General features: G+C 50.7%; 2 protein-coding genes across 6 annotated transcripts in view; one reads left to right on the top strand and one right to left on the bottom strand.

The window, feature by feature from the left end:
* Positions 1–17,078, top strand: part of LOC122384437 — a 44,271-nt gene extending 27,193 nt beyond the window's left edge. Inside the window, exons 21-33 of one of the 2 annotated variants that reach the window (XM_043371829.1) lie at positions 1,085–1,301; positions 1,679–1,808; positions 2,060–2,179; positions 2,565–2,721; positions 3,112–3,240; positions 3,632–3,739; positions 5,937–6,086; positions 11,949–12,041; positions 12,349–12,528; positions 14,292–14,467; positions 14,743–14,864; positions 15,510–15,614; positions 16,164–17,078. In XM_043371829.1, coding sequence (XP_043227764.1) covers positions 1,085–1,301; positions 1,679–1,808; positions 2,060–2,179; positions 2,565–2,721; positions 3,112–3,240; positions 3,632–3,739; positions 5,937–6,086; positions 11,949–12,041; positions 12,349–12,528; positions 14,292–14,467; positions 14,743–14,864; positions 15,510–15,614; positions 16,164–16,402 — 1,926 coding nt within the window. In that variant the 3' untranslated portion in view covers positions 16,403–17,078. Of the gene's footprint in view, positions 1–1,084; positions 1,302–1,678; positions 1,809–2,059; positions 2,180–2,564; positions 2,722–3,111; positions 3,241–3,631; positions 3,740–5,936; positions 6,087–11,948; positions 12,042–12,348; positions 12,529–14,288; positions 14,468–14,742; positions 14,865–15,509; positions 15,615–16,163 lie in introns of both variants that reach the window. The other variant, XM_043371822.1, reaches the window with a different exon arrangement.
* Positions 17,070–20,156, bottom strand: part of LOC122384453 (cysteine desulfurase, mitochondrial-like) — a 39,507-nt gene continuing 36,420 nt past the window's right edge. For all 4 annotated transcript variants that reach the window (XM_043371873.1, XM_043371856.1, XM_043371865.1 and 1 more), the window contains exon 13: positions 17,070–17,778. The gene's annotated coding sequence lies outside the window, so the exon portion shown is untranslated. The remainder of the gene's footprint in view (positions 17,779–20,156) is intronic.

The raw sequence follows: 20,156 nt of genomic DNA, 5'->3' as shown, positions 1-20,156 counted from the left end.
TCTGGTGCATGGGTATGAGGCACGCCTGCCAGTCGATGAGCTTTTCAACCAGAAGCGCGACGTGTCGATGGTCGACACGCATGTCGAAAACAAGCTGCGCCAACTCAGAAATGCATACAACAAGGTTCGCGAAAACATCGACAAAGCCTCCAACGACATGACAAAAGCACAAAACGAGTCGGCACGAGAGGTTGAATATGTGCCAGGTGAAAAAGTGTGGGTTAGGGACCATACGGCTCACGTCGGAGGTAAACGTAAGCTGGCCCTTCATTACAAAGGCCCAGCGACCATTTTAAGAAGGCACGGTCCGGAGGGAGACGGAGTCACCTACAAGGTCAGCATGCCCGGTGGTAAGGAGACCAACGTTCATCACAATCATCTGAAACCTATGAAACTTCGGAGGAAAGACGATCCAGCCGAACGACCAGTTACACCCGAACAACACGGACAGCAGACCACTGACGAGACTACGCCTGACCAACACAAACAAAAGACTGACGAGCCCGTATCTCGGGACTCTAACATGATCACGAAGAGTAGCCCATTTATACACTTTTCGCAGATGCCCAGTGATACGGCTGCGGGACAAACACCACAACCGACGAGCACATACATCACACGATACGGGAGAGTATCCCGGCCTCCGGTAAGATATCCAGACCTGTGAATGGCGGCTGTGTGACCTGTGACCCTAACTATGAATAAGTTAAGGAAGGAAACGATGCATGTCTGTCGATGCGTATCAATTGTATTATGCCGCCAGGTATGGACGCTGAAGGCGTGGAAGTTGGAAGAGAGGACGTCGTTCCGTCGACGGAGCGCTGCAGGCGTCTGGAGGTTCGCTGCGTCGACCTCCAGGACCAGGTGGACGGATTGCGGCGGTCCTGATTATCTCAATGCTGGCCATTGGTACCAGCCATGCACGGCTATCCGCTCTGTATCTGCACTGTATCCAGACAGTATCCATTCTGTACCGGTGTCCGGTCGGTGACCACTGTCCTCCTGCGCAGGTGGTGCTGTATTCGCGCTGTGTCCTGTCGGTCCTGTCTCGTGCCTGGCCGCTGACCTCTGTCCTCCCGGGCAGGTGGTGCTGGCGCTGGGCCGGCACCTGTGGCTCTCGCCGCTCGTCCGTCGGCGCCACCACCAGCTCTACCAGACCAGCGCCACGCTGCTGGACCCGTCGCTGGCCAGCCAGCTGCTGGAGCGCGGCTTCGGCCAGCGCGCGCCGCGCCACCTGGAGAGCCTCTACGAGCTGTGCCGGCGCGCCGGACTGCCGCTCCGGGACCAGTGGAAACCGGCCGGTGGGTGGAGCCGCCGAGGGGTGCACTATGGAATGTGTGACCTACCTCAACACCTGCTTATAGTGACACCGGCTCGCTGATTCACTTTAGTCAGCCGTCAGCTTGACCTGTTAACTGCTCATTCTCGCTTATGCGCTCTGACTAGTTTTATGCTAATAATCCTGGTAATATTATGTGGCCCTCTGATCGGTTTTGATACCATGCTCTGGAGTTAATATTATCTGTGACCCTGCATTGACCCACTACCATCCTATGAGCTGTGACCCGCCGGTCTGACCTGTGACTTGTTGTGTCTCCCTGTGATGAATTACCTTTGACCCGCCCTGACCCTTGAACTATGACCCGCCGCTGATCTGACCTCTGACCCGTGCCACCAGACCGCCGCAAGCTCTACCAGACGGAGTTTCTACCCCTGGTGGCGCCACTGAAAACTAACTCCTCGGTGAACATTACAAACGTCACGAGTCCGGCCGACTTCTACGTGCAGCGTAATGACGTCTTCCCGCAGTGAGTGTTGCGTACTGCGAGAGGGAGAGACTGCAGCTGTAGCACTAATTGTAATTATAGTTGGAAATGTCTTGTTGATTATTTGTATTGTTTCGTTGTATTTCTATTGTGCATTTGAAGAAAAATAAAAACACAGCTAACGGTGTTAGCAGCATAGGAAAACTAAAAAACGACAAGAGCAAAATCGTTCTTTTACGGACTGGGAGAAACACTTCAGTAATGACCTCTGTCGGTGTGTCTGTGTTTGTCAGGTACGAGCAGCTGATGGCCGACCTGAACCGGTGGGCGGAGGGGCCCGAGCCGGCTCGGCTGGCTTCCTACCGGCACCGCGTCCGGCAGCACTGCGTGGCACAGTTCCCCGAGGACGGCAGGTAAGGCGGACACGGCCCGCAGAGTAGCTACAGCGAACTTGCCCACAGATCACACACAACATAGTTACAGACCATACGGAACGCCATACTCCAGCAAACAATATCAGGCCCAATTATTCAGTCTCCTTATAGCATAGGGCGCTCGGCGTATAACAGAAAATCTATCTAAAGGGTCTTACTTTGCAAAATGTCAAGCGGTGAAACCGTAGCTACTCGCTGTTTACGTCGACCTCCCCTATGTAGAGCCCCCTGTCGATACAACCCAGCTTTACTGGCGGATCGTTAAGACCCTGTATTCATGTGTCCTTGCCGTCCTGTCCTTGTAACATGCCGTACTCTAGCGTTTCGTCCCCCACCCTGACGTTCTGTTCCGGACTACGTGCAGGTGGTACCGGGCCCGCGTGCTGTCAGTGACGACAGACGAGGCGGCCGACACCGTCACCTACGAGGTGCTGTACACGGACGTGGGCGACCGGGCCAGCGTCGACGAGAGCCTGGTGCTGCCGCTGCCGGAGCGCTTCGCCAAGCGACTGCCGCTGCAGGTGAGCCCGGCGGTTAGTCTGGAAGAGTCCACCAAATACAGTCCACCAGGAGTCTGTTTCGGCGGGGGACGGCTGTATTCCGGCGGGGTAGGGGGTAGCTCTGGCTCTGTTCGAGCGGGGAGGGGGAGGGATTACTACTTAGCACGTCCGTTCAGGTGGCGGTCCCAGTCCCTGAGAGTGTGCAACAGGACGTTTCTGACTGGTTGAGCGGTGGTGAGGCGACTGTGAGGCGAACGGCAGTGTTTCTTGGTAACTAGTTAGCGATGAGGTCGGTCCCTAATACTGGGCGCAAAATGACCTTGTAGTCAATGCGCCCTAAAGCTCCGATAAACAGACAAATAATCGGTCCCGAGTACGCCGTTCGCTCTGTGACCGTCAGTCTACCCCCAGGCGATCCGCTGTGAGCTGGCGTTCTGCTCGCCCACTGCGTCCGACGGTGTATGGTCAGAGGAGGCCGGCGACCTGCTCTATCAGATGTCACTGGACGACGAGGAACTGTGGATTCCCTACCACTGTCAGGTGAGCAGGGAGGTGCACCGAGCCGACGTGACAGGGTGTTATTTACGTCATTTACACGTGTATGACCAACAGTAAATTCGAGCTGTTCTTTGATGTGAGCTTCTCGGATTATCTGAGCTGGTACATGTTAGTTAGGTCGGGGCCTGTGCAAGAAGCTCTGCTTAACGTGAATTCCGGCTCTGTCAAGCCGTCCATTCAAACATTCGAGCTAAAAATGTTTTTTAAGGTTTGCCTGACCGGTTGGTACAAAGCTTTAAGTTCCTCGATTTATCTGAGCTAGTACAGGGTTCACGGGAACCGTGAGTTACACGGTTCGAACTGGTTTATTGTCAGAGTTACTTGCTTTGTCTGGCCGCCCGACGTCTGACGGTTCACGCTCCGCTCTCCCCAGGTGGTGGGCCAGACGGCCGGCCGACACCGGGTGGTGCTGTACGACCCTCAGCGGCGCGGCGTGCACCACAAACTGGAGGAGGCCGGACTGGCTACAGTAGACGAGCAGGTGGGGCGGCTGTGGGAACCCCTGTCCTTAACAGACCGAACTGTCAATGACACGAACTGCCGGTACTCGCTAAACAAGACAGTCGGGGACTCGGGAGTGGGACGTTAGACAATATTTGAGAGTTTCTCCTTCTCCCATTCAGCTGCGGGTGTTTGCGACTGTGCGTCGACTGTAAAAGGTTTGCCACTTTTGAACAGCATAGGTACACCTTTTTTCAATCCGAATCGGCATCCGGTCAGTTAGTTTCGGCAGATCTGCATTAGGAACGTCAGCCGGAGTGCGCTTTCGACAAACCACGCTCCAAACTCGGCATAGTGCAGAGGCGTGACATGGGGCATTTAATTTCGACAATGAGCGTGGTTTCGACACTGGCCAATGGAGTTCGGCACACGGCATAGGACTGTGACATCGGGCATTGGAAAAAGGCAAATTTCATTTTACAATGGCAATGGTCATTCAGTTTCGTTGCCGTTATAACAAGCAAAATCAAGCAAATTTCATACATCATTTTGTATATTGATGTGTTTCCAATGCTTACCACTTGAATTTATGGCATTTCATCCTTTTGTTAGACTTCCCTTGGTTAATGGAACAAAAAATACACCAAGGCCGCGGTTTTAAGGTCTAAACGTTTTTTTTTTTCTGTGAATGGAGGGTGAGTAGGCTAGCAAGCCATGTCAGAGTCGTGAGATGAGAAGATCATGCGGAGGAAGCATTTGGGTGAGTCTACCAGTGACCGGTGCGCTGCGGCGGCTGACAAGACGCCGGTATAAAACTGTCCCGCTACGGATAAGCAGCCAAAGCGATCGATGGGTCAGCCCGTAGGGTTTCCACCTTTCCAGAGGGCAGTTTTTTTTTTGTCCAGAAATACAGTTGACCATGACTGACCAAACCGCCGTCCTGCAAACATTGTTGCCGCTCTCCGGTGACATGCCCATTCCCATCTCGGCAGACCTGAGCCATCCGCGCTGGCGGTCAGCGCCACTCACAATGTGTCGACAGATCGACACAAATGAAAAAATCAATATTTTTGTTTTTCATGCAAGAAATACGGCTAAAACATTGTCAACTTTAGATGCGTTGAGAGGAGCGAGGCCCCGAATCACCCCCGTCAACCTTTGGATTCGCCAGGAGCGTGGCCCCGAATGACCCCCGTCGCCCTTTGGATTCGCCAGTGCTTCCACATTGTCACAGAGTGACGCAAGGATGGTGACCTCGAATGAGGTCAGCTTGTGTGCCGGAAGCGGGTGATGTTAGGGACGAACCGGTGTTAAGGTTCCAGAGCGACTGACGAAATTAGGCGCCCGTTGCCGTATTCCAATGAACGGTTGCCGATTCGGATTGAAAAAGGTGTGGTTTCTTAGCAACAAAGTGCCCATATTGAGTGTCTCTTTACAGTACCGTGGAACATTTTAACGCACATTCTTAGAATGCCTTTCCGAAAAGATCAGAGTTGCTTAATTCACTGATTAGATAAATTGACCATTGTCTAGCTTGGCTGCAAGCTGCCGACGTAAAATGCAATATGGCAAAAAACAATGCCCTTTGTCGATATTAAATGCTCCTGCCGTTGTTCAATGACCCCGGTCGAATATCAACAGATGCTAGTCTAAATCCGTGAAAAGTGTCGAAATGCGTGCTCCAGTGTCGAGTTGTTAGAGTGCCTGTCGAGATAAGGTGCCCGCTGCCGTATTTGAATGAACGGATGCCGATTCGGATTGAAAAAAGGTGTATACGGTGCGTATACAGACCAACAGCTGTGTTAGTGAGCAGTGTTCCATTTTTCAGACTTATTGGTGGCAAATCACACCTAACGGGGAAAATACTTTCATCCCTAAAATATAAAAGACCGACTTAACTTCATCTCTGAAAAAAGTTTCATGTTTTCCCAACAGCCAGTTTACATGTCACTTGACAGTTGATGCACCCACATCCTTTTGTTTTACACCCTGTCAAGATTCTGACATGAAATCCCGGTTTAGCAGTTGGCATACAAGTTGGCATTACACCATTTTGCAAATATACGTCGGTTATTCATTTCCTTTTTTCTCATCCTAGGATTTTTTCTTCATCGGCACACCCAACCAAAATCCAATTTTAGAACACTGTTAGTGAGTGTTGGGGCGGCTATCGTTGTCCGGCCTCCCCTCGTGGACATATCTCTGTGAATTCACGCCCTATCTGTCTTCGCCGGCAGGGTCTGCTGGACGCCGACCCGCCCGAGTTTCCGCCGTCCGAGTCGTCCCTCGCCGCCGGCCGCAGCCTCGACTCTGATGACTCTGACTCTGACTCCGAGCTGCGGCTGGCTGAACAGCGCGCCGGAGTCACCTACCGGGACGTTCTGGAGGTACGAACCCACAACACATACGCACTACGCAGGCTTGTCATCACGAACGAACACATCGTTTACTGATATTGATGCTAGTCTAGGGTAACAGTGTTTGCAATGGCTCGCTCGCATGCGTCACTCTCCACAGTTGCTGTAAAAATCGCTTCTTAGGATAACCTAAATGCAGCGACCTTACCTGGACGGCTATGTATGACATAATTGGTACCGAGTGAAACTTATGTCGTTTTTGGCGATTTAACGATTCGCTTGCTATTTCACGACTGCGTGATAGTGCAAACGGAAAGCACCAGCTTGACAGGCAACTATGTTCCAAAACACTTTATTCAGAAAACATTACAATGCACAGTCTCAGACGCCACGCTGCAGTGTGGGTGGCGGGGTGGGCCGGCCGCCCCGAGCCCCGCCCGGTCGGCGGCAGGTCAGCGGCGCCGACCCGGACCGCTCGGGTCCGTGGCCGCCGCCCAGCCCATCCTGTGCTTGGCCTGCAGCGCGCCAGAGAAGCCGCGGCCCACGCCGAAGTCGAGGTTGCGCTTGTCGTTGACGATCAGCAGCGGCCAGAGTCGGGTGTCGGGCAGGTAGACGGCGGCGGCGCGGCGCGGCGCGGCCCGGCAGCCGCCAGCGAGCCCAGCGTCACGGCGGCCAGCACGAGGAGGGCGGCGGCGGCGCGCTCCATGCTGCTGCCGGGTGGCGGAGGAGGAGGCGACTGAGTGCCGACCGCCGACCGGCCGCCGACTATATGGGGGCCGACGGCGGCCGTGGGCGGCACGGATCCGGCCACCGAGCCGGGTTGGAGACGTGGGTCGCTCAGACATCGGCCCCGTACCCCGTCCTGTCACCACGGCCCGGCAGTGGAGAGACGGCGGCCGGGAGCAGCTGGCGCGCGCTTGTCGTCCCGGGGATCTCAAAAGTCGCGGAAAGCTGGAGTGCCTATTGAAGTAATATGACTATTTTTTACTCTTTATGTTTTAGCTTATTTCGAATGTTACAACCAAAAGTTCCGACTTAACGGTGGGTTTTAACATCCATTTTTTTTCCTGCACAAATTTATCCGTTAAAATTGATGTTTTTGATACTTCTACAGGTGGAAGTGGACAATGTGAGTGGAGTCTTTGGCTGCTGTAACCCAGAACCAGAACAGGCTTCATTTCCTGTTGGAATCTGGACCTCCCCCTCCCTCAGATACTCCGAGGGAATCGAAGATGATATAGCCAATGCTTAAAGTTTACTATTGTAACAGAAAGTCTATCGTCCTCGCCAGGCATGTGCATAAATCGGAGTGTTGGATCAGTGATGTCAGCACGTATCACGACGAACATGTAGGTCTGAATCTATAAGCTATCCACATCGGAGACATAGGGTCTTATATAGGACCTATGTTGGATCTTGGATTCATAAGATGTGACGACAAACCAAGGAAGAACATTTAGGATCTGTTTAATTCTCGTCAAAACATGTGAGTCGGATCCGCGATACCATGTCCTCCTGGACTAGTACGCGATAGCTTGTCAAAAATTGTTTCCTGATGTAGGATTGCATATGATTTCTGGACAAAATGAAAATTCTTGAAGCTTAACAGATTTCAGTTCAAGATTTCAAGAATTGGCTTCAATGTTTATTTCAAATCCTTTCGCCTGTTTAGTGCTCTCTGAACCGCACAATCGGTCATGGATGACAGCTGTTATCCCAATTTCATTATAGTAAGTGACGTGCTTTTCTATTTACATTTGGCAACATTTACAATGATACAGGCATTGGCAAATGCGTATTTGAGTCAACAGAGCGTTTCTTGGGAATGAAACATCAATATACCCGTGACTAGCATTGGTTAAAATCACGGGGTTTATGGTTTAACAGTCGTTTTCTGTAGCTGAACTTCCACCAGTGCTGGCACTTCTTTTCTGCATTCAGAAGATTTTACCCTGCAGGAGGGCTGACCTGGATCATGGATGGGCAGAAATATGCATGTTAAGGTACAATAAATATGCTGAAAGCGGAACAACTGGGGACGCCAGCTCGCGTCGCAGTGCCATCTATTTCATGGAGTGATTTCGGTGGCCGGGGCTGTATCGGTGGGCTCCGTGACCTGACACCGACACTGAAGAGTGGATGGACTCCCGTGTCCGCCCGATCGGAGCTCTAACCGATCCGAGCCGACACCGTCGCCCTTATCAGCGCGCCGGACAATCTGCCGGCATTAGGCTGCCCAGTCGACCCGTTCCAGTCGACCGGAGACGCGGCCGTCGGCCCCCATATAGTCGGCGGACGGTCGGCGGTCGGCACTCAGTCGCCTCCTCCTCCGCCACCCAGCAGCAGCATGGAGCGCGCCGCCGCCGCCCTCCTCGTGCTGGCCGCCGTGACGCTGGGCTCGCTGGCGGCCGCCGGGCCGCGCCGCGCCGCCGCCGCCGCCGTCTACCTGCCCGACACCCGACTCTGGCCGCTGCTGATCGTCAACGACAAGCGCAACCTCGACTTCGGCGTGGGCCGCGGCTTCTCTGGCGCGCTGCAGGCCAAGCACAGGATGGGCTGGGCGGCGGCCACGGACCCGAGCGGTCCGGGTCGGCGCCGCTGACCTGCCGCCGGCCGGGCGGGGCTCGGGGCGGCCGGCCCACCCCGCCACCCGTACTGCAGCGTGGCGTCTGAGACTGTGCATTGTACTGTTTTCTGAATAAAGTGTTTTGGGACATAGTTGCCTGTTGAGCTGGTGCTGTGCATTTGCGCTATTGGATAGTTGACTCGTGAAACGGTAGGCAGCTGGAAATGACTAATTCGCCGTAAATGAACCCCTGTGTGCCTATTTAGGCTGGACAGTTTCGTTTCTATTTTATTTAGTTATTTATTTATTTATTTATTTATTTATTTATTTATTTATTTATTTATGATCGTGAGACGATTCCGCTGCATACACTGTAGATAGTCAAGTCGTTTCAGCGCAAAAAAATGGGAAGATTGGAGCTCACTCGTCAATCGGATCACATCTTTCCAGTTTCGCGGCTCTTGCTTTTAGCTAATAACTACCTTTGACGTTTTTAAACGAAAACTTTTGAGAATAAAACTTCTTCCCTTTGTTCCTTATGTTCCTTTCCTCTCCTTGTGTGCCTACCTTCGAAAGTCGTATAGTAGAGCTTCTCCTTTGACCAGTGAAAAAAAAGGTGTAGGCCTTCTACAATGTATTGCCTTGTCACGTCCATGAGCTCTAATTCACAGCGATAGCCATTTTGTCACCGTATTCCTAAATCCATGGACGAATCGCCCGTCACTCCAATAACCCGCTCGAGTTGGCTGAGCCGATACTTACCCCGTTTACATGAGGCATTCAGCCTAAACGGATATATCCGATTAGCCAGCAGGGAGCAGATAAATGCGTTTCGGTGGCCCCGTTTACATGAGCGCTTTACATGAGGGAAAAATCCGTTTACGGAACGGATAAATCCCTTTACTTGGTAGCCCAAAAAATACGGATGTTTTGCGCATTTTTACATATCTGGCGCAGCTCTGACAATTGACCACGGCTTACATTTTTTGTCAGATCCAAAAACTGTAAAATTGCACCAAATTTGGTAAATATTCATCAAATGTGACATCTTTTACCAAAATCGGTTGGTTAGCACCAAATAAGGAATTTGTTTTACCAAAATAAGCAAAATTGATCACCAAAACAGGAATGTTCAGGAAACTGTTCAGGAGCGGCGAAATTACATTTGGTGCATTGTTACGCTTTTTTTTGTGCAGATATCCACACATAAACGTAAATACCTGGCAACCTTCCAGAATTTAGTAGAAAAGACTAGATTGGTGCAGAAATTCTGGTTTGGGTTCAAAATTCAAATAACCTGTAATTTATTTGGTGCAAGACATACCGATATTTGGTGAGACAGCGATCACAGATTTGGTGTAGAAACCCCGGTTTTGGTCTGCCGAAGTATTAGTCCCCATTGACCGTGACCACACTCTTGCCACACTTGCACTCGTCGTGACTGTTGTGGCAGTTTGTGGCTTGTGCCTATCAAGGCTATACCCAAGCTATACCGTGCCTACTGCCTATCATTGGGTTGATGTCGAGTTCAGTGGTTGATGTATGTACAGCCGGTTTATATAGCCTTGGTACAGCCCACCGCTAAAGTAATGTAGGGTTTTACCAATCTCAACGATAAACGATTGGCTTTGACTGGCGATTGTTTAATGCGGAGTGATCGAAAAGAAGATGTCAATAGCTCATTGCTCTGAGCTGAAATTGCAGCTGCAAGCCTGCAAGGGTGACAATACATATAAGCTACATGCAAAGTTTCATTGTAGTCTGGCTAATTGTTCCTAAGCTTCAGAAGCAGAACATACCCATGACTGAAACCCCACATTACTTCTGCTCTGGACTGTACATGTAGGATAGGTGGTGTCACAAACAGTCATGGAAGATTTTGATATTTGTATGGCACAAGCGATGATTTTATTAGTGCTGTGTAGGCGACATTTGGTGAACTGCCAGAAGGCAGTCTACCATTTGGTGTCTAGGACGAGAATGAAGAGTTGTGCTGCAGCCCAGCAACGTCTGAGAAAGAAGCGCAGGTTAATTATCAATCTTTTGATGGACCTCCAACAAGTTCAGAGACAGCTTGGAAATGGTGGGAGGAGGTGGATGCTGCCACGTTTCAGGAAGCACTGGTTCGAAAGAGAAGTGATGAAGGTTTGTGTGTATTTTATTTTTACCTATACATTGACACATTTTAAGCACTAGGTATATTTTATCAGTATTGTAACAAATAGAAAATGAATGGAACTCTCATGCCTTCCTAATATGAATCCTAGATTTTAAACAAATTGTCAAAAGAAGCTTCAGCATTGCACCATCACATCCGGCATCAGCTCTGGCAGGTAAATGGTGCAAGGCTGAAATGGTGCAGTGCCGAGCAATGCCAGCTGATGCTAGAGATAATGGTGCAAAGCCGAAATGGTGCATCATATTGAGGGCACATGCAGTGCCAGCCATCTGGCAGACTAGAGAAAATTGTCCCGGCCATCTGACAGAAATGGGGAAACAGCTCCGACCACAGCTCCCACACACAGCTCGGCCGGTCAGCTGACAGACAGGGCGGCTGAAAATACCGCAGCTTTATGCCCCTTGTCTGTCAGATGGCCGGCTGAACTGTGGGCCCCCTGTCCGTCAGATGGCCGTGGACCCCCTGTCCGTCAGATGGCCGCATTTGTGAACTCTGTGTGTTAGCTGACCGCAGCTGTTTCCCCCTGTCCGTCAGATGGCGGCATCTGTGTACTCTGTGTGTTAGCTGACCGCAACTGTTTCCCCCTGTCCGTCAGATGGCCGCATCTGTGTACTCTGTGTGGTAGCTGACCGCAACTGTTTCCCCCTGTCCGTCAGATGGCCGCATCTGTGTACTCTGTGTGGTAGCTGACCGCAACTGTTTCCCCCTGTCCGTCAGATGGCCGCATCTGTGTACTCTGTGTGGTAGCTGACCGCAACTGTTTCCCCCTGTCCGTCAGATGGCCGTGGACCCCATGTCCGTCAGATGGCCGCATCTGTGTACTCTGTGTGTTAGCTGACCGCAACTGTTTCCCCCTGTCCGACAGATGGCCCCTTAGGAGGACGGCGTGCCCTCTGTCTGTCAGCTGACCGACTGTGTGTGATGACCTGTGTGCCCCCTGTCTCCGTTAGATGGCCCCGAAGGAGGACGGTGTACCCCCTGTCCGTCAGATAGACTGCGATAACCTGTGTGGTGCCCCCTGTTCCCGACAGATGGCCCCGAAGGAGGACGGTGTGCCTGTCTATTAGATGGCCGTCTGAGCTGTATGCGCCCTCTATGTCTGTCACTGGCTGACTGCGATGACCCGTGTGCCCCCTGTCTCCGTCAGATGGCCCCGAAGGAGGACGGTGTGCCGGTGATGGAGTTTGGCGAGTTCGAGGTGGTCGGATTCCCATTCTCGCGGCTCTCCCGGGAGATGGCGGTGAGTCGCCGCCGCAGAACTGCTGGGAGCGATGAAAAAAAATGTGTTTGATATGCTGCTTATCCCGTGACCGTTGAACAACTATGCTGTAACTGGAAACGAGCAATCCGCTTGACATGGGTAGTTTATTGTTTTCGCACACTGTTGTCATTGATAGGATGCCGCAACGTGACTTCTCTGGTGCGTGCTGTTTGCGCGTCACTTACCCTTCCACTGGGCGCCGATGACCACTACAGTAGTCCGGGCGCCCAAAACCCCCAATTCACCATCATCATCATCACTTACCCTCCTCACCGCGCGGTTACAGGAGCGCTCTGCCAGCTCTGCGGACTCCATCGAGGTGATAGGGCCCGAGTGTGCCGACCTGGCGGCGCCGGCGGCCGCCGAGCAGCCGCCGCCGCCCGTACAGATCACCGAGCTGACCGGTCCCTCCGCGGCACCGGCGCCGGACACTGACGGCGACTGGGAGATCGTGCCGCCCAGACAGGTACCGGCACATGGACGGCGTGTGCTTCTTCTATGGTAGCACGGAATATGTATCTACGACAGAATAGCACGGAACGTCGTAGAGTGTATACTCCGTGATGGTAGGATCATTAACCCGCGCTGGGCCGGTGCTCTGAGATTCCGCGCCGGGCCGGGGGGGGGGGGGTGTCTGAACACCCCCCCCCTTCTAACTCGGCTCCTGGGCCACGTAGCGACACGCGGTAAGCGGCAATCGAAATAACGTCCAAATTAAGGACGAAAACACTTCGGTCATTTTCGGGTCAGGTCAAATGTCAGGTCACCAGAGGTCACCAAAGGTAAATTATTGACTATTTCAACATTTTGGAAGCTGCCAACGGCTATCCCGGGAACCGATAGAGCTACAGCGCCGCGGAAAAGCGCATTCGATAGCCCTTTTACAGACCTTTCTGGGTAATGTTCTCAGATTTGACCTCAACGGTTTAGCCTCCAGAGGGCAAAAACTAAAAAAATAGCTGTTTTTACGAAAAGCGTTTTTTCGGCAATAACTTTTGACTCAAAAGAGCCATGACATTACTTTTGCCAGCATCGTGTTCCTCTCGTCGAGACGCGTCGAATGAACTATAATTTGACCTTGAAAGGTCAACTTGAAAATTTGACCTCAGGTCAAGGTCATGACCTGACCGGAAAAGATCATGTTGCATATCAGTCGATCCGCAACGTCGAGCCGAACACATCTAAGGCGTTTTCAGCGCTCTAGCACGCCTCTGTCAGAAGCTATTAGCGAAAAACTGTTAGATTCTGTTCGTGACCTGAGATCACCTCGGGGACATAACGAGGGGTCACAGTTGCCATTTTCCGGTTCAGTGTGTCAATTTTACCTACATCTCGATGTTTGAGAGTGTCGAGAATAGCGTTCGTGCAAAACAGACGCTTTTCAATTTTCTCCCATTGACTTATAATGGAGCGGTCGCAAAATGGACCTGACCTTAGGTCACCGTTATCAAATTTCCAAGATATACTTTTTATAGATAATGTTGCTCTAATGATTCGCTGAAAGTGTCAAGGCAATCAATCAATCAGTGTAGCTATGACGAGCATTCTTTTTTTTTCTGAGGTGAGGTCACTTGGCGTGACCTGGGGACCTGACCTAAGGCGACCTGGGTCTGAAATTTGCACAACATGTGCGGAAAAGATGCCCGAACAAGTGCCGTTTTTGAGATATCTGCGAAAAACCGCAGGGGGGGGGGGGGTGTTCAAACACCCCACCCCCCACCCCCACCCGACGCGGGTTAAGAGCAGTGACCTTATTGGTTAGATTTCAACTTGCCATCAGCTAGTTTGTGTTTGTTTGTTTGCTTGTTTGTTTGTTTGTTTGCTTGCTTGCTTGCTTGTTTTTTTGTGGCATCTCCTCAAACCAATTCACCAAGCTAACGTTCCGTGATCAGTTCGATGCTGTGTTTACTTTTGAACCGGTGTAGGCTCTCTCTTTAGTGTTTGGCCTGTGGCTGATCCCAATCCGTTTTACGAGGTCTGGCACTTGAATTGTAAACAGTGAGTTTTGTTGGGTCCCGTACTCTAACGTTATTTTTTTTTTGTTAAAGGTACTTCAGTTTAATTTACTTACTCATGTTGCTGTCTTTTTTGCCAACCTGATATGGCGATGACCTGAACTCTGAGGGCTCTTTGATGACTGTTTCGCGGGCTGTGTGATGACCTCAGTGCCTTGCGGTGACTGTGCTCCGTGACCTCTGTGATGACCTGTTACCGTCCGCGCGGCAGCAGGCGGCCGCTGCCCCCGCCCCGCCGCCGCCGCCGCCGCCCCTGGCGTTCGGCGCCGAGCCGGTGCGCACCCCGCGTGTCACCTGGTGGCAGGATGGCGGCCACGTGCGGCTCTGCGTCCACCTGAGCGACGCCCGACAGCCGCTGGTCGACATCCAGCCCACGCACTTCCACTTCAGGTATACGCGCTCGCAGATTCACACCGACCGACGGGTAACACTTTTTAACTGATTAATTCCTCCTAGGGCTTAGCTGTTATTATAAGAGGTGGAACCACCTTATCCTGGCTATGAGCGCTTTTCCATGTCATTTCTCTGCAAGACACGCTGTACCTGCGAGGATTGTATGTTAAGTTCATTGAATAACTTAGCGTAATCGTTTGTCGTAGCTCACCCTGGAAACTACGAAAGCTGCGTGCTCTGTCATTGAGGGTCTGTGTGTCTCTGTTCGGCAGCTGCGAGCAGGCCGGCTGTCGGTTTGTGGTGGCGATCGACCTGTTTAGCGCCGTGCGGCCGCAGGACAGCTTCTACCAGGTGCTCGGCGCGCACGTCCAGGTCAAACTGCGAAAGGAGAAAGGTGAGTTCCCGACACGGCAGGCTGTGTCTGGTGCGATGCACCGTCTGGCTCTGTGGCTGCCCTGTCTGTCTGCGTGTGTTTTGTATGTGCATCTGAGTGCAGTTGTTACCATGCGTGCTCGGTGCGTCGTTTTAGTGTCTGTGTATACTCCTCTGCATATGTAGACCTTGCTGTTCGTATTTACCTGGTTTGTCTGTGTGCTTGTGTCTGCGTGCTTAGTTCCATGTGTCTATCCATCTCCCTGTATGTATGTAGTTATGTATGTCTGGTGAGGTCGTGCGGCTTGTCTAGCCTGTCGATCCGCTTCGTCTGACTGCCCGCGGCTGTGTTTGTCCGATATCCCGCGGCTGTGTGTCTGTCTGTCTCCCAGCCTACTTATTTGTGTCTGTATCTCTTTGTACCCGTCGTCCCGGTCCGTCTGACTGCTCACGGCTATGTGTCTGTATGTGCCCGCGGCTGTGTTTGTGTCTGTCTGTCTCCCGGCCTAACTGTTTGTGTCTGTATCTCTCTATACCCGTCAGCCTGTCTGACTGCCCGCGGCTGTGTGCCTGTCCGTGTAATTGTATGTTTGTCTCCCTACCTGTCTGTGTCTGTATCTCTCTGTACCCGTCGGCCCGTCTGACCGCCCGCGCCCGGTCGCCGCAGCGCTGAGCTGGCGCCGGCTGACGGCCGTGCCCGTCAAGGCCCGCTGGCTGCAGCACGACCTGGAACACCTGGCCGGAGGCGACTCCAGCTCCGACGAAACGTACCGTGAGTACTCACTACTGGCTGCAGCTGTGACTGAGCATACGCTGCCGCAGGGACTGGGGTCGGGTTTTACCAGCCCGGACTCTTCACCAGCATAAGAAATACCTTCAGACATCCTGAGCTTGTGCAGGGTGTTTAGACTAACAGTACTTGTACTTGACGGACGGTACTTAACGGTACTTGATTGAACTAACAGGGGTTTTCCATTATTTTGTGTCAATATGATAACCTGCTGCAGACAATTGTCATGTATGTAATTTGCTTGGAAAACGGCTGGTGAAATTTGCCGCTATTTCCTGGAGGATCCTCACCGCGCATCGGGGTTGTTGATTACAGTAGAGTTGTCCATTGCCTACTGCCTAGGGCACGGGCATCTGTCTGATTCCTTGCACCTCCCTTATCTGCCGTTCCTCGCCTGTCCGCCCCGCCTCCCCACCTCTGACTATCCCCGCCTAACCTGTTATCCGCCCCGCCTCTCCGTACCATTGACAGTGCCCTCTGTGTCCGCCCCGCCTGCCCACCACTGACTGTGCCCTGTCTGTGCCGCTGCAGTGCCGCTGGTCAGCCCGGCGCCGGCGCCACTGCCGCTGGAGGCACTCCGCCGCGGCCGGGCGCCGCAGCCAGAGCCGGCCGAGGGCGCCGCTGTCACCAGCAGTTCGGAGGACAGCGACGAGGACATGGAGCACGGCTTTGGCGGCGCGGCCGGCGCCAGCGACCTGAAGCTGCTCAACGACCCGGAGGCGGTCCGCGACCTGCTGCAGCCGGACCCGTGGGCCAGCGGCGGCCTGTGACCCCCGCCGGCCGCGCGACTCTCTCAGGACAAGGCGACAGTTCGTTTTTGTACTGCTTTTTGTTTGTTTTGTGTGTGTTCGCTGCTCGATGAATGTCGCCGGCGCGTGTGTCGTCGACGGCGGACGTCAATTTGCCGTCAATGACCAATGATTGTGTAAATGCGTTACCGATGGTCGACCAGTCCCGCCGAATCGGCCGGTGGGGCGCCGCGTCAGCTCAGTTGCCTGCCGCTCGGCGCGGCCCCTCCAGTCTCCGGGTGCTCAGAATGTCGTTAATACAGGCCCTGTATTGGATCAAACGGACTTGGACCCTGGGTCCAAGTGCCAACCAACTACGCACTTCCGACGAGGGACCGTCGATCCGCATGAAGGAAAAGAGAGTGGGTAAAGTCCAGTACCTCATTGGTACTGGACCATCGAGCTAGCCCCAGGGATTTAATTGCCATGGTAGTTTTACGTAAGAACCCCACCCTCGTCGTTGGCACGTAGTTAACAGGTACAACGCAAGGCCATACTTCACAAAGTCCATTGAATCAGCATAAAGTGCTTCGGGTTTTTAACTGATAAACTAAACAGACGGAACGCAACCGATCGCTTCACAAGACGATACTTGCAATCCATTAGGTATATAAGCAACTGGAGACTTATCTTAGAAAAATAGATTGTATAATGCTTATGTGTAATATGTATTGACACAAGCATCGCTGAACACTCAGAGAGCGTGGACTGAGCAGAGCCGAGCGCCCGATTCCAGTGGGTGATGAATCCGGCGTCAGGTGATCACAACACGGTATAATACAACACAACGAATCAAACGGGACATTGTCTAATGTCCATACAAAAGCGCTGTACAGTATATGCAAAAAGGAATTTTTGTAATAAGGCTTTCTTTAAATCAACTATCAATTAACTGTGCGGAGTTGAAAAGGCGTAGCACTGAAAGATGTGTGTATTTACACTTCTCAGAAGACCAATAGTTTAATCTTTTCTCAGCAAGAATTTAGAGGTGTTTACCAAAACATTCCACTAAAAACATTCATGATCTCTCCACAAACAGCGTAAGCGAGATATCATTCAGCTTGATATACGTACAATGATACCGGATAGCGCAGGAAAGGCAAAGCTACTGCCAAAGTTGGGTCAGAGGTATAGCACTGGCCGTTAGAACTACATAACAATGCACAAAGGCCCACTCGGCGTACTACACAAGTACGGACCCACCTCGTTGCCTCATCGGTAGCGCTGTCTACATGACGAACAAACACGTAATGAAATATAGCATGTCGGTAGGACTATTGGTTTACGCAAAGATGAAACAATTATTCGACTGTGATCGTGAGCATATCGGGTGCCGTTTAAAACGTTGCAATTCTTAACACGCGTAGTGGAAGGGTTGCGACTTGCGAGTACTACGCCCAGTGGAAGGGGCATATTTACGTCTGGACAACGAGTTGCGTTGGAGAGGCCGGAAATAGTGGCGATTTCAGGACCGCAAGAATGGACCTTCATTGGAATGATTCTTTTTTAAACCGTGGACTGTTTTCGGCCGGGATTTAATAGTTACTACAAAATATTTTGTAATTACGTTTTTACCAAGAATGAATGCCATCAGGGCTAAATTTTTACTTCTATTGCATTTTGTCAAGAAGCATATAGTGCTGTTATATTGCAGTTTTAGCGCGTTTGTTACAAAATATGAAGCGAATAAGTGTCAGTGTAATTCATCAATGCCAGAACAAGAAGTTAACTTGAGGGGAAGCTATGCTAATTGCTCTTGTCCATCCACTAAAATTTATTAAATATTTTGCTATGTGTATTCGAAAAGGAGATTTCATTTGTGCCTTCATGTCAGAATTGAAGGTGGATCATTAAATTTTCAACGCAGTTTACAAACAAGCATTTGGTCTCTCATATATTGATTTAAGCAGTGGCTAAGAAAAGGTTGATCAATCCTGAAGATTCAGTCATCGTACCTCAACTTGGCAGCAAGATCCCCCAAGGACAGAGGATACATATATTGTATACATGTCCTGTAAATCAAAACAAACAAGCATTTGGTCTTTCTCACATATAAGCAGTGGCTAAGAAAAGGTTGATCAATCCTGAAGTTAAGTCATCGTACCTCAACTTGGCAGCAAGATCCCCCAAGGACAGAAGATATATTGTATACCTGTCCTGTTAATCAAAACATTTTTGTGCCTGCAAAGGCTTAAGTTATCTGTGGTGTGTTCGGAGTTAGGCCATATGGCCGTTTTTGTTGTATGTTTATGTGGAGATTGAATATAACTGTGACCCTGTGCTTGTTTGTATACTTACTATGGTCAAACAGGGAACAGCACATTCACATAACATACTCACCTAGCACCTAACTCATAGCTGTACCCTGCAGGATCTGTACTTGTTCATGTCTTGAGCATTAACAAAGCACTAAAGTAGCTTAGTAATCATTTCCCACATTTTCTGAGCATCTAACATGACATACAGCAGTGCAGAGCAGCTTCAGAGAAGAAACACTTTAAATGCACAGACTCACACCAGCCACCCAATGAGCCAGTTCCTCAGTTGACTGTTTCCCTGGATGCAGCTTGGCAATGTGAGCTAACTTTTGGCAAGTTGAAGGTTAGCAGGTAAGATTGAGTTAGGGTGAGTACCTACCTATAACTGAGTGCTACTGCTATGCAGGTCTTGGGTAGGCTGCAAATATGTGTGATGATTGAGGTTAGGTCAGCTGTCAGGTTAGTCAGGAGTATGCTCATTGCTCAGGTCACATTTTTATGGACACTTGGCAAATTAAAAAACTAACAATCTAATCTAAGCTAACCCGACTAAACATACACAACTACCGACTATAGGAACTAAGCACCTACCTACTTGTGCGTGTGCCTACATCTCATACCATGTCAAAGTAGAGTTCCTTGGTGGAAGATTACCCTCAGTACTTTTTATCCCAGCCCTGTGAAGAAAACCAATACTTCTAAGCTCTGAGTCACTGCTGGCCATCCACAGGAAGAAACGCTGAGACTGAAAGCTTTGCCATTGTATATTGGACCAATAATCACTATCACAAATGACTATGAACACATTATATGATCACATCGTTGCATGGATTGTCACATTGACAATTCTACTACAATCCTTTTTTCAAGAAATACATTGATGATTAACATCAAAATCAACATAAAGTGGATTTAGTGATCCAAGCTTTCTCCTCCAGTAGCAATGGAATGATCGCATGTTTCATTTGTCAGACACTGAGTACCTGATGCACATTACAATCTGCATAGCATGAAGCATCTAAGCTGCCCAAGTCCATTCATTCTAGATTTTTAACTTGAAAGTTAGCACTAATTTATCTTGCTGTTGTAAGTTATCATTCAATATCCATACCAATACATCAATATGCGCTCATCAGTCAACATTTTCTGGCATGATCCTGCTCAGCGTGCTCTTCAGTAGGTATTGCTCCAAGGTCTGCAATATTATAGCTTGTTTTTGGCCAATAAGCTCTTTTAATTTTACTTTTTCTTGCTGATATATGAGCCCGATCACCTTGCGTTTATCAACCAAAATTTCATAACTTGTTCAACTTGATATTGATATTGCTCAGGAGTCAGGACCTCTGTCAGCCTCCTGGATACTTCGGATTGTTTTCAGTCAACATGCTTCTTAAATATGATATAAGTCAATATTCAAAACATCCAACAAAACGACGTACAAGAGTAAGAAAACCACCAGATAAACTAAAAAATGGCCT

The sequence above is a fragment of the Amphibalanus amphitrite genome, unplaced genomic scaffold, assembly GCF_019059575.1.
Source record: "Amphibalanus amphitrite isolate SeventyFive unplaced genomic scaffold, NRLGWU_Aamphi_draft 000014F_arrow, whole genome shotgun sequence".
Classification (NCBI taxonomy): domain Eukaryota; kingdom Metazoa; phylum Arthropoda; class Thecostraca; order Balanomorpha; family Balanidae; genus Amphibalanus; species Amphibalanus amphitrite.
Note: the sequence above shows the minus strand (reverse complement) of the source record. Positions and strands in the feature narration are given on the sequence as shown.